This window comes from Gallinula chloropus (genome assembly GCF_964237585.1).
Source record: "Gallinula chloropus genome assembly, chromosome: 28".
Classification (NCBI taxonomy): Eukaryota; Metazoa; Chordata; class Aves; order Gruiformes; family Rallidae; genus Gallinula; species Gallinula chloropus.
In genome coordinates, this window is record NC_140113.1 from 1,833,948 (window position 1) to 1,847,107 (window position 13,160).

The 13,160-nt window shown below is 56.7% G+C and overlaps 2 protein-coding genes across 2 annotated transcripts; one reads left to right on the forward strand and one right to left on the reverse strand.

Moving 5' to 3' along the window:
* The first annotated feature begins 323 nt into the window (after positions 1 to 323).
* On the forward strand, positions 324 to 2,196 carry LOC311201984 (E3 ubiquitin-protein ligase TRIM7-like). The gene is made up of 2 exons (XM_084276494.1): positions 324 to 541; positions 1,342 to 2,196. The coding sequence occupies exons 1-2, from the start codon at positions 373 to 375 to the stop codon at positions 1,860 to 1,862; spliced, it is 690 nt and encodes a 229-aa protein (XP_084132620.1). The 5' UTR covers positions 324 to 372; the 3' UTR covers positions 1,863 to 2,196.
* Positions 2,197 to 4,095: 1,899 nt separating this feature from the next.
* Positions 4,096 to 9,683, reverse strand: LOC311201978 (E3 ubiquitin-protein ligase TRIM11-like; the record flags this gene model as incomplete). The annotated part of the gene is made up of 7 exons (XM_084276486.1): positions 4,096 to 5,218; positions 5,792 to 5,851; positions 6,793 to 6,937; positions 7,650 to 7,874; positions 8,087 to 8,182; positions 8,439 to 8,504; positions 9,435 to 9,683. 7 exons carry the CDS (start codon positions 9,681 to 9,683, stop codon positions 4,704 to 4,706), a joined length of 1,356 nt encoding a protein of 451 aa, XP_084132612.1. The 3' UTR covers positions 4,096 to 4,703.
* Between the last annotated feature and the right edge of the window lie 3,477 nt (positions 9,684 to 13,160).

Sequence of the window (13,160 nt, forward strand, 5' to 3'; positions counted from 1 at the left end):
GGAGGGAAGATGGGGCAGAGGCTGTGATGCAAACAGGACAGGGGTGTCAGCAGGGAATTCCCCAGTTCAAGTGTTAGACGAGGTCACACACTCACTGGCAGGCTCAGGGTGTGGGAGGAGGAGTGGAAGTGGGGGGTCCAACATCGTGCTTCCCCCCTGCCCCCTGGTGAGGAGGAGGTGCTGGCTCCCCAGCTGTGCTCTCCAGGCCATCCAGCCCCTCCTGGCTTTGATCCACTCACTGGAAGAAGCTGGGAATGCTGTGCTGGTGCTGTGCAGCTGGGAGCTGAGAAGGTCGGGGCAGTGGTGAGCAGATTGGACCCCTTCACACCCAGGCAAGCCCTCCTCCCCTGGGGGCAGCCTGCAGATGCCTGAATGCTGCAGCTTTATCCTCTCTCAGTGGTCTCTGAGCCTCTCAGTTTCCACGTCCCACAGGGAATCCTGCCTCTCCACTGCTGGTTTTCTGCAGACTTGCTGGTATCCAGGATGGAGGATGAAGAGAGGGACACCCCAGGCAACCAGGTGGAGGAGATGAGTGGAAAAGGTGAGTTTTTAGAGGGGAAAGTGGTGGTGGGGCAACTGTTTTCCAAGGAGAAAAAAATGCAATTTAGAGCTATTGAGGGTCAAAGGAGCTGGGGCTTGTCTCAGGTGGGGTGTGAGACCTGGCAGCTGCAACACCCCTGTGCTGCAACACACCCAGTGCTGTAGACCTACCACCAACATCAAAGACACCTGAGCCATCATCCTTGACTCCCTTCTTTGCCCATAGAAAAAAACAGGAATCAGGGGCCACAGGTTATTGAGTTTGGGGTAATGTCCATCCCTGTCTGCACTGGTTTGTGCCCAGATGTGCCTGTTTTACTCTTGCAGCAACCCAAGCTCAGGTCCAGGTGTCTGCATGGCAGACAGGTGCCTCATCCTCCTCCAGGAAACTGAGGCCTCCTTGGCCAGAAATCCCACAGAAGTTCCTGGATCAGGAGCAAGGGAAGAATCAGGGCAGGGCTGAGGGTGTTGCAGTCCAGTACAAGGGGGTTTCCCACCCTGAGTTGGGCATCTCTGGACAGGGAAATAGCCTCAAGGGCAGGTTCAGTGGGGCTGGGGAACAGGCTGCCCAAGGAGGGGCTGAGTCACCTTCCCTGGGTGTGTTTAAAAAAGGGTAAATGAGGTGCTCAGGGATCTGGTTTAGCACAGGATGGGAATGGTTGGACTTGATGATCTTAAAGGTCTTTTCCAACCTGGTGACTCTGTGACCTTGTCCTGTTCCTTCTCTTACTGGGGTGGATGCAGCCTGGACACAGCCCCAGGGCTGCCTGTCCTGAGCAGCTTCTCCTCCTGTGTCCCCAGCTGACGTGACCCTGGACCCAGAAACCGCCAACCCCTTCCTCATCCTGGCTGGTGACCTGCGGGGTGTGGGACGAGGCAACGAGTGGATCCCGCTGCCCAACAACCCCGAGCGCTTTGACACGGAGCCGTGCGTGCTGGGCAGCCCAGGCTTCACCACAGGAACACACTACTGGGAGGTGGAGGTGGCCAATGGAGGGGACTGGTGGGCTGTGGGGGTGGCCCAGGAGTCTGTCAGGAGGAAGGGTGTCCTCAGGTTTACTCCCCAGGAGGGGATCTGGGCGGTGGGGCAGTGGTTTGGACAGTACCATGCGTTCACAGACCCTGACTGGACTCCCCTGCACCTTGCTGACTTCCCCAGGACCATCCAGGTCTGCCTGGACTTTACAGAGGGGCACGTGGTGTTTGCTGATGCTGACAACAAAGCCCTGATCTTTGCTTTCTGCCTGTCTCCATGTCCTGGGGACAGGCTTTGCCCGTGGCTCTGGGTGGGGATGGACTCATGGCTCACACTGTGCCCCTGACGTAGGGGGGGACACTGTTGGGAGAGGGTGGGGAGATGGGAAAGAAGAATGGAAAGATGAACACCATCAGCTGGGAACTGTGAGGGTTGTGCATCCTGCCAGCTCCCCCTCACATGGTTCCTCTGGCCATGGAGCAGGAGGACCAGCAGGGTTTGGGGAGGGATGACACCAAAGAGCCTCCTTCACGCCCTTCACCCTGCAGCTGGGACTGCAGAGACAATGGAGCACGGGGATTTGGTGTGTGGAGGAGCTTGGTGCCCGGTGGCCCCAGAGCAGAGAAGTGGCATTGAGTGCCAAGGCACTGTGCAGAACAGCTCTGTCTAAGGCCATGAAAAAATACAGCAGGTTCAAACTCCTTAAAAGATGGAGTAGTGTCTCTGGCTGTTTTCAATTAAGCTTAATGGTTACCTTTAAAAAAATATTAAGTTAAAAAACCCAACCAAAAAACCCCAAATGAACCAAAAATAGCTGGCTGCTGGAGTCCCTGATAACACTTATCTGCTCCACACAGCCACAGCCTCTCCTCACTGACATGGGCATTAAGGACATTGCTCCAGCAGAGCACACTGAAAGCCACAGGAGCAGCCATGGGAGGTGAGCAAGGCATTGAGAAGAGCCTGAAGCCCACAGACAAGGCAGATCCCACAGATCTGTCATAGTATCATGGAATCACAGACTGGTCTGGGTTGGAAGGGACCCCAAGGATCACAGAGCTCCAACCCCCCTGCCACAGGCAGGGCCACCAACCTCCAGGCCTGGAGCTACACAAGGTTGCCCAGGGTCCCATCCAACCTACTGTTCCCTGATCTCTCCCCATGAAGGTCTCTTTTTCCTCACATAGACTAGGTGAGGTGGAAGGGACATACCACAACCATCTAACTGCTTGGCCAAAAGTTAGTTTGTGATTAAGGTCACTGTCAAACACTGACAGCCTTGGGGCATCACCCACCTCTGGTCAAGTATCTGACCAACCTCCTGGGAAAAAAATGCCTCCTAATATTAAGCCTGAAGCAGCCCTGGCACAGCTTTGAACCATTCCCAGACATTCTGTCCCAGGGAGAAGAGATCAGCACCACCCCCTCAGAAAGCTGCAGCACCGTGAGGTTGCCCCTCAGGCTCCTTCTCTCCAAAGGAGCCAAGTCCCAAGTGCTCAGCCACTCTTCACCTGGCATGTCCTACTAGCTGTAGATCCACTTGGAGAACTGGGGAGATGGTGTTCAATGGACATGCTAGACCTGCAGAAGGTGTGGGGTGGTCCCCACTCCCAGGGACCTTGCTTTGTCCTCTCCTGTTCATAGGAGGAAAGGGGAATGGAGGCAAAGGGCAACAGTGTCTGAGTGCAGCCTAGATTTCTTCTTCTTCTCCAGCCACGTTGCTGGTTGGACCCTCTTAGTGCAAACCCAGTTGTCACCTTTGTGGTGGCAGTTGGGTAGATGCAATGGAATTGGTCTCAGTCTGCTCCAGTAGCTGGGAGGAGCCACAGAGCTGGGTCAGGCACAGCCACCCTGTCCTGGCACAAGGGGATGGGTTCACCAACCTCTCTGGCACAGCCAGGGGACAGGTGACATCCCACTGCACCTGGGCTCTGCACAGCTGGGGGACCAGCAGTCCCAGGGGACCACCCAAGAGCCAGTCCCCAGAGCATTAGCTTGTTCCTGGCAGATGAGGGCCACACCTCCAACTCTTCAGCCAGCCAGCCTGTCCTCAGCTCCTGGTGCCAGAGCTGACATGGTGCCCACACAGCAGGGAGAGCTTCCCCCTGCCAAGGCTGGGGCTCTGCATCTCCACGTGTACAACGGGAGGAAGGTGATATCCCCCAGCTGAAGTGTGAGGGCAGCTGGATCTGTGGCTGGAGGAGCTGGGATCAAACCCTGCAGCAGCACCACAGCCTGACTCAACAGGTCACCATGGGCCACAGGGCAAGGAGAAGGGGTGGGCTTCACCCCTCAGCGAGCTGTGACTTTCACAGATGCTCTTTCCTAACACCCCCCTCTCCTATTAAACATCCTACTCGGAGTCTGTGGTTGTAGCATCATTTCTCCTCCCCATTCTTTGAACCCTTCCCCTGCTCTCCAGCCCCCCAAACTCCCTTTCACAGGTCAGCTTCTTCACCAGGAGATGGAGCCAGCGGGCTGAAAGCCCCTGAGATGTGTCAGCAAGGTCTTGTGGGATGGGGTTTTGGTTGCCATTTCTTTGACCAGTGTTGGAGCTTTGATTATTTATTGGTGTTTTATACAATATTGGATATTCCTGTTTTTCACTTCTCCCATGTAACACCACCAAGCCCATCAGCTCTACACATCAGCAGGTCTCAAAGCAGCAATTCCTACAGCCTTTTCCTAAACTCCAGCAAATTCCAGGTTCTTTGGCTGGAAAAGATGTAAACCTCTGCATTTTCTTTCCTCACTGAAACAAACTGAACTCTGAAGGATTCTTTGGTTTGCTGAGTTGTTACAAGCAATGATTATAATTCCACCCAGAAAATTCTCTGGAGACATAAATCCTGCTGGCACTTCCCCAAAAGATTGATATTTACTTGTGTTTTCCCAAACTAACACAAGGATTGTATCAGGCCAACAGTTGGGACTAATACATGGAGGCTTCAGGCTTCAGAGTATCACCCAATGGTAGGACCAAGACTGGGGAACCCAGGGATTTCTGCTCTCAACGAGGCAATTCCTACTCTCCACAGACAGGAGTTCAACAGTCCTTGAGGCAGAAGGTTGATGGAGATGGCAGAAGACCTGTAAGCAATGGGAGTCCCTGAGGACTCGCCAGAGATGCAGGAGGGCAGGATGGCCACAGAGCCTTCTCAGAGGGATGACATGTTCTCCTCAGGCCTCAGGACAGTTTGAGTTGGGACCCCTTACCCACCCAGAACCAGGGGTGGACTCGCTCCCCCTCAAAGGTGTCTTGCAGGAAAGTGAAGATCACAGCCTTGCTGTCCACATTGACAAACATCACCCGGCCCCTGGCATGGTCCAGACAGACCCTCACCCTCCGGGGCACCACGCGGGGAAGGACAGGGGTGGGAACTGGGGAGGTGAGAGCCTGGAACGTCTGCATATACTGCCCCACCCCCCAGATCCCCCCCACAGGGCTCATGTCAATCGTCCCCTTCCTCTTCACAGACTCCAGGGCCACCCCAACAGCCCAGCATGACCCAGAGACCACCTCTACCTCCCAGCACGCTCGCCCTGAGTTGAATCCCTCACAGCCCAGCACACAAGGCCATGGATGGAATCGCTTGGGGCTGTCAAGCTGGCTCTGCTGAGGGGCTCCTTGCATCACACTCCTCCCATCTTCTGACAAGATGAGCTGAGACTGAGCTGTGTCTGGATCCAGAGTCACAGTCACTGCAAGAGAGCAGAACGATGGAAGAACAAGGGGAGGAGATCAGTCCTGGGAAAGGTCTGACCACGCTGGGTCCAGGTGTGGTCCTGGCTTGGGTGGAAACTTGGCAATACTTCTCTTCTAGAAGGTGCCAAGCTCAAAATGAGGAGCAGCTCTGTGCCCAGAGTCAAGACATGTGAAGATTCTCTCTAAGAGCCTCACTGAAACAAACTGAACTCTGAAGGATTCTTTGGTTTGCTGAGTTGTTACAAGCAATGATTGTAATTCCACCCACAAAATCCTCTGGAGACATAAATCCTGCTGGCACTTCCCCAAAAGATTGATATTTACTTGTGTTTTCCCAAACTAACACAAGGATTGTATCAGGCCAACAGCAGGGACTAATACATGGAGGTTTCAGGCTTCAGAGCATCACCCAATGGTAGGACCAAGACTGGGGAACCCATGGATTTCTGCTCTCAACGAGGCAATTCCTACTCTCCACAGACAGGAGTTCAACAGTCCTTGAGGACTTGCCACACGTGTGGCATCCCTGGCGATGGGTTAACTGGAGGAGGCTCCCCAGCAGAACTCACCTCTTGTGTACAGTCCCCAGGACTCCTCCACTTCCTCCCCTGGGGCAGCTGTCAAAGGCTCTGGAAGAGATGGAGTCAGGAGTTCACCTCTGACATCTGGATAACACCACCAACACCAGGAGGTGCTTCTTTGTGGGGACCAGCTCTGGGGAGCTGCAGGGAGCTGGTGAGCAGAGATACTGCACCCATCCTTCCCTGGTGCACACTGCTCATCAGCTTCTCCCATTGCTGCAAGAAGGAGCAGGAGCAAAAAGGAATTTGGAGCTACCTAGCAGGAAATGGTGATAGAGTCACCAAGGTGGCTGGAGAAGTTGTGGGATCTTTGTCTTTAGAAATATTCAGACTCAACTGGAGGAAACAGAGAGTGATCCCATCCAGCTGTACCCACTTTGAGCAAAGGTTTGGACTAGAGGCCTCCAGAGGTCCTTTCCCACTTCACTTACTCTGCATGAGGCCAGGGTCTGCCTGACAGTCATCTCAATTGCTCCTTTGGGGATAAACCTCCTCGTTAGGAGAGCATGGGCTGAGACTCATTCCAGCATACTGGGGCATCTGGGACTAGTTCCCGACCCTGACCTGCTTCCAGCCACAGCACAGGTCTGGAGCAAGAGCTGTGGCAGTAACAAAGGATGCTGGAACAGGCACAGGAATTCGTTAGTGGGCTCCAGAGCTGATGGTGGGAACCAACACAAGTGTTGGCTGTTCTTCTGGGGGGAAAAAAAGGGGAGATGAGGTGCTCAGGGATCTGGTTTAGCTTAGGATGGGAATGGTTGGACTTGATGATCTTCAAAGGTCTTTTCCAACCTTGTGATTCTGGGAAATAAAAGCAACAGGAGACTGAGAGAGCCGGGGGTGGGAACACCTCCCACTTCAGCTGGGACACCTCTCCAAGGCAGGACACACTGCACCAAGACTTCAGCTTCCCCTCCTTCCTGCAGGGCACTGACTAACCCCTTCTCCCCACCCCAGGACACTTCTCCTCTGAGATCCCATCTTTGTACCTTGGGGGCTTCTTGCTGTCTCCTCTAGCGTGGGAGCTCTTTCTGAGCAGATGCCAGGCTCCTTCTTCAGCTCATTACTCATCTCTTCCTTTTGCTGGAGTTTTGCCCTCTCACCCCTGGAGTCACACAAGACACGTTTCAATTCCTCCTTCAAGTCAGTCAGGTGCTGGAGGCCCCTTGCCCATTGAATCACCACCCTCCACAAAGTTCATTCCAGTGGGTTTGGTTTTCAAACACAAGAGCATCAACAAGAAGACAGACAGAACTGAGTCACAACTCTACCCTGATGCTCTAATTGCCAATTAAATCTCTATTATGAGTGATGATGAGTGACAGGTGGCCCCTATCACCCTGTTCCTTCAGAGCAAACCTGCCTCACAACCACCTGCTGAAGGCACCATGCTCCAGCCTCTATGCCTTAGTGACACATTGGTCATGGAGAAGACAACCAGGCTTTCAACCAAAAACACTACAAATTCAATGTCCTCTCTGACATTTCCCCAAGGATGGACTTTCCTGGCAGAGTCAAATGGTTCCTCAGCCTCTGGGAGATGGAAACAGGGACGTCAGTGGGGAATCCCTGGTGTGGGAGGCATCCAGCTCTGTTCTGGGTGGGAATCTTTGCAACCCCAAGGCAGCAGTAGGATGTAAAGGAAACAGCAACACATACCTGCCCCAAGTGTCAGCAGCATCCTAGGTGGGAGACAGAGAGCAGCAGCTCAGTGCACACACGTTCCTCACACTCCCCTCACACACCCAACAGACACTCCAGCAAGTTAAGGGTGGGAGGTAAGATACCCAAGGTAAGGGGAGCCCCTCGGGTGTTTCTGACTTGCTGGTGTCTCAGCAGACCTCACCTGCAGGGACTGGTGTCCTGACAGCTGGCTCTCCTTCTCCTTGATCAGGCCATCCAGGTAAACAATCTCCTTGGAGAATTTAGCAGTGTTTTCTTTGAGTCTTGTTTTAATCTGCTCCTCCAGCTGTCCCAGCCGAGCCAGCAGCAGGTCCTCCTGTTCCTCCAGGAACTGTCGTAGCTGCTTAAATTCAGGCACAACCTTCTGTTGCTCTGCCTTCACTTTTTCCTTTGTGAGCAGAAACAATCATCTCAGGTGAGAGAAGACCCATGGGCAGCAACTCAACACATCCACCACCTTTGCTCTCTGGTGTGGAGCGTGACTCTGCCTCCCAGGGCACCAGCAGCTGGACACGACCACTTCATGTCCCAACTCCAAAGGCCAACTTTTCTCCATCCCACCCCCCAATTAACTTCTCCCCAGTAGCACCATGCACCTACCAGCTGGTCCTGGCAGATCTGGTGCTCCTTCCTTTGCTGTTTCTCCAGTTCTCCTTTCTCCCTCCTGAGGCTCTCCAGCTGCAACTGGATTTGCTCCTGCAGGAAGAGACTTCCTTGAGGAACATCCCCACACACACACCTTGTATGTATGCTGTGTGCCCATTCCCTGGGCTGGGCACACACAGGCTCTGGACTGGAATGGTCACAGGGGCCGGTGGGACTGTGAGAAGTGATGGGGGAACATGCAGGGGATGGGGACTGGGGTGGAACAAGCAGAAAGGGACCCCAGGGGCAGATGTTCAGTGCACAACCCTGGCCCAGCCCTGTGCCTGGTCACCACTGTCCATCCTACCTGCTCATTAAATCCTTTCTTAACTGCTTGTTTGCGTGATCTCTCTGTATCCCATGGGTGGGATTGCCACCAACAGTGCCAGTTTCTGGGGGGACTGGTGCCACTGGATTTGGTGGCAGCTCCTAAAGTCAGATGGGGGGGAGTGGGCACTCCAAGGCTCTGCTCTCAGCTCCTGCAGTCAGAGGGGGGTCTCAGCTGCTCGAGTGGGTGTGGGGTCCTGAACACCAGCTGCTGTGTCTGGGAGAGTGGACACCCCCAAAACCAGCTAACGGGGTACTGGTGTGAGCGAGTTCAGCACTGGCACCCAGTGTGGAACCACAACAACCCCCACCTGGATCGAGTCCCTGTGGCTTTGGATGCCAGAAATCAGAATCATACCAGGGATGGGCATGACAGTGCTGAAGACAGGGGGCACCAACTCTCCCCACCCAGGTCTGGCAGCCAGTAACACACCACGGGACACCGGAGGAGCCACCAGCGCCGGAACTTATGACGTCACCTGCGCAGCGCAGCGCTGCCCACAGACCCCCAGCCCTCAGGAAGAACATGGGGAAGGGAAAGAACACGGCTAAAAACCCAACCCAACCCCCATCAGAGCATCAGGGGTGCAGCTGGAGTGTTGATCCCTTCCAGACACCATCCCTCCACACACACACAGCTTCTACCCCACCCCAGCAGAGGGGCAGCCTGGCCCCTCACCCCTCACCTCGCCCCTCACCTCACCCCTCACCCCTCACCTGGCCCCTCACCTCTCCCCTCTCCTCTCCCCTCACCTGGCCCCTCACCTCTCCCCTCACCTCTCCCCTCTCCTCTCCCCTCACCTGGCCCCTCACCTCTCCCCTCACCTGGCCCCTCACCTGGCCCCTCACCTCTCCCCTCACCTCTCCCCTCACCTGGCCCCTCTCCCCTCCCCTCACCTCACCCCTCACCTCACCCCTCACCTGGCCCCTCTCCCCTCACCTGGCCCCTCTCCCCTCGCCTCAACCCTCCCCTCACCTCTCCCTCCCCGGGCGGGCCCAGCCGCCTCAGCCGCTCCGCAATGTTGCCCAGCGGGCGGTTGGGCCGGAGGCTGCGGCTGGGGCAGCTCTCCCGGCACTGCGGGCAGGAGGGGGCGGCCCGGGCCCAGCACAGGGAGATGCAGGCCCGGCAGAAGTTGTGCCCACAGTCCAGCATCACCGGGGAGCTGAACAAATCCAGGCAGATGGAGCAGCTGGCCTCCTCCCGCAGGTCCGGGGCTGCCGCCATGGCCGGGTTGGCTTTCGCTTTCGGTACGGCAGCCGAGCCAGCCCGGCTGCGGCGGGACGAGGGCGCTGGGGGTCCCTGAGGGGGTGGGGGTCCCTAAGGGGGTGGGACACCCGAGGCTTTGGGAGGCTCCTTGAGGGGCTGGGGGACGCCAGGCAGCTGCAGGACCCCCCCGGGAGGCTGTGGGACAGGCAGAGCCCTCCCACCCGCCTTCCAACCCACCCTCGTTTGAGGCAAAGGGGCTCTGGTGCTCGGATCTGGCTCAGGGAACCTGGAAGGAGCCCCTCTGTCCTGGGCAGGACCTCAGTTACTCACTGACACCCCTCACACCCCCTTCCACAGCCGACCTCCCCTTTGGCTCTTCCTCCTCCACCTGTATCACCCCCCATGGGGTGTTTTCTCCTCTGCAGGTCACACAGAGGTGAGGATGCAGTTTCATCCCCCGTTCTGTCACCTGTCCTGGCATCAGTGGAAGAGCGGGGTGCTGATCAGACCTACGGGGTCCTCCCTGAGCCTGGGACACGGCTGCAGTGAGGGGCAGTGGAGGCACCTTCACAAACAGGTTTTCTCACCATCCGTCTGCATCAGAGCTGCTTCAAACAAACCCTGCCCAGGTCTGGTCCAAACCCTGCTCAGGTCTCGTCCAAACCCTGCTCAGGTCTGGTCCAAACCCCACTCAGGTCTGGTCCAAACCCTGCTCAGGTCTGGTCCAAACCCCACTCAGGTCTGGTCCAGCCTGAGTAGCTGTGATGAAAGCCATCCCTGATGACATGTGTCTCGTTTTCTAACAGTGAGGTCTCATCTCTGGATGTTTGGTTTCCTTGATGCTGTCCTGGCTGCTCCAGCTTTTTCCTCTCCTCCTCCCGGGCACGTTGCTGTGTTCCAGCTGTTGTATGTTCCAGGCCAGTGGTGAGGCTCCTCCCCAGGAACATGGTACATTGGCTTTTCTTTTTTTTTTTCAAAATATAAACAAGCCCAGAGCCCTCTTTATTCTCCAGCTTGCCCAGGAAACACGAGTCTCATTCAAGGTCATGGCCAAGGCTAAGCCCTTGTGCAGGGCCTGGGAAGCACATCCAAACATTGCTTTTGCAACATCTTAACTGGTGTCTTTGACACACCACTTAACAACCCCCACCCCTCCTTTTAAAGCAGCACAGCCTTTCTAGCCAGGGTTCACAGGGATCCCCCACCACCACCACCACCCTCCCAGGGCTGGGACTGTGGGAGGTGTTGGTGCTCTCCATCACACCCTGGAAAAGGGCCTGATGGGTGCTCAGGGCCCTGTCCTGAGGTGTCCAGCCTGGGCAGGCATCCCACCTCATGCCACCGAGTGGCTCTGGGAGCCAGGCCCAGCCTCTCCCATCCTGCAGCCACCAGCGACATGCGTGCTGCAGCCTCAGGCTCAGCACCCGGAGGCCTCAGAGGAGAGCAGACAGGTCCAGCATTTCCCAGCACCCTGGACCCAGACTCTGGCCTGGCAACTCGGGAGCCTGCACAGAGCTGCAGCTCCAGGAGCTCCAGGGCTGCTCCCACAAGGTCAGAAGGACCCTTGGCCCAGCATCGCCTCCTCGCCCGGCCCACAGCAGGGAGGCTTCTGCCCCCCAGACAAGAGAAACCCACCCACAACTGGCAAAAAGGGCTGGGCTTGGCCCAGCCTCAGCTCAAACAGAACCCATCTGCTCAGAACCCATCTGCTCAGAACCCATCTGCTGGCTCTCCAGGCCGCAGGTCGGTAAAGCTGCGCTGGGAAGCGAGACACAGGGTGTGCTGTGAGGAGACAGCCCGGGCTCTTCAGGCCTCCCCACCTCCTCCAGGAACAACACAACAGCCTAAAGTTTGTCTCACTTTTATTTACAGGAATTGCACAGCCCATTTCCCCACGACACTGGGACGTGGCGGGGTCAGACGCTGATTCCCCACATCCAGGATCTGACCATCTCTGAGAAGGCTCAACGAGTCGCTGTTGGGTTTTGCAGGGCAAATGCCACAACTCCCATGATTGGCAACTTCAATCCAGGGACTGGAGCTGAGAGCGAAGCTGTGGCTGCGGCGTAGCCCAGGGCTGGGCCCCAGCTGCCCCCAGCCAGGGAATTCTGGCTTTCATGGTGCTGATTTGCACTGATGGTGGTTTGCAGTCCTCACTAGAAGGTAGTGGGGGAGTGCACATCCCTCACCACCTGCCACAACCAGATGTGTTCCAAGACCAAGCTCCTGGGAGGCAGCCAGGGCTGGGAAAGTGAGAATAAACCCCCCAATTCTTCTTCACTGGGAATGTCCTGGTGGCACTGGGTTTGCTGGGCAGGGGCTGCAGGGAAGGGCACCCAGGACAAGGCACAGAGCAGCAGAGTGGCGCTCGCTGCCGCAGGAAGAGGGGGGGAGGAGGCAGCCTCTGCAGGGCAGCCCCACTGCACAAGCTGGTTTGAAGCAGGATGGTGCTGCTGTGCAAGAACCATAACTGCAGCGGGGCTGAAGAGGCCCCTTGGCACTACAAACCTCCTGCAGCACCAGGGCCTGAGTCACCCCGGCATGACAGGGCTGGGAAGGTGCCCATGGGTACACAGAGGAAGGGGAGAGACAGGCAGGGAGGATGACACAGAGGGGAGCAGAGCTGCACAGCCAGGCTGTGGCAGAAGACAGTCACCCCCTGATCAGAGACCAGCTCGGACCAGCCTGTGGCTGGGCAGAGAGAGGCTGCTGCAAGATGCACCAGGGCATTGCCGAGTTGCATGAGAAACCTGGGACAGGAGATGGAGAGAAGCAGACACAGACCAGGCTCCAGGGCTGGAGCAATCCTGCTGGGAGAGACAGGAATCCAGCCTCTGCTGCCCACGCCACCAGTGACTTCCAGCCTTGGGTCAGGGAGCAGAGGACATGCAAGGAAAAGCATCCTTGCTGCAACTGGCCAGAAGGAAGATGGCACAGGGTGCTGTGAATTCAAGAAAGGAGAGGTCTGGATCTCAGGACACCGGACTGATCCGCTTGGGTTGAGCCCAGGATTGGAGGGATGTTGTGTGCAGCTACCACCCCTCACTGCGAGGACCTCAGAGCCTGCCTCCTCCCTGCTGCTACCCTCACCAATGGAGGAGTGAGCCCAGGCTCAGACCAAGCAGCTGCACACTGAAGCACTGAGCAGAGCAGTGCTGATGCCAGGGTCCTGACAGCCCGCTCCACTCGTGGGGCTCAGGGAAGCACAGCACCAGGCACAGGCATCATCCAGCAGCGTGGGGAGGCAGTAGTGAGGCAGGGACCAAACCCAGACTTGGGGAGACCCTTGGCAGATTGGGTGCTTGTTAACAGAGGGCTTGGTTAGCTGGATGTGCTGGAAGCAGAGGACAGAGGAGGAAGGGAAGCGCTGGCCCTGTGGGACCCAGAGCCGCTCCCTGGGAACCACCAAACTCGGGGGTTGCACCAGCAGACAGGGAACAGGCAGCGCTCTCAGGGGAGAGCTGAGTCACTGCAAAGTGCAAATGAAGCGCAGGG

Bases quoted from the DNA above. Each gene is read 5' to 3' on its own strand.
- LOC311201984 (XM_084276494.1), top strand. From the start codon at position 373: ATGCTGCAGCTTTATCCTCTCTCAGTGGTCTCTGAGCCTCTCAGTTTC. The intron at 542-1,341 runs GTGAGTTTTTAG...CTGTGTCCCCAG, and splicing joins GGAGGAGATGAGTGGAAAAG to CTGACGTGACCCTGGACCCA.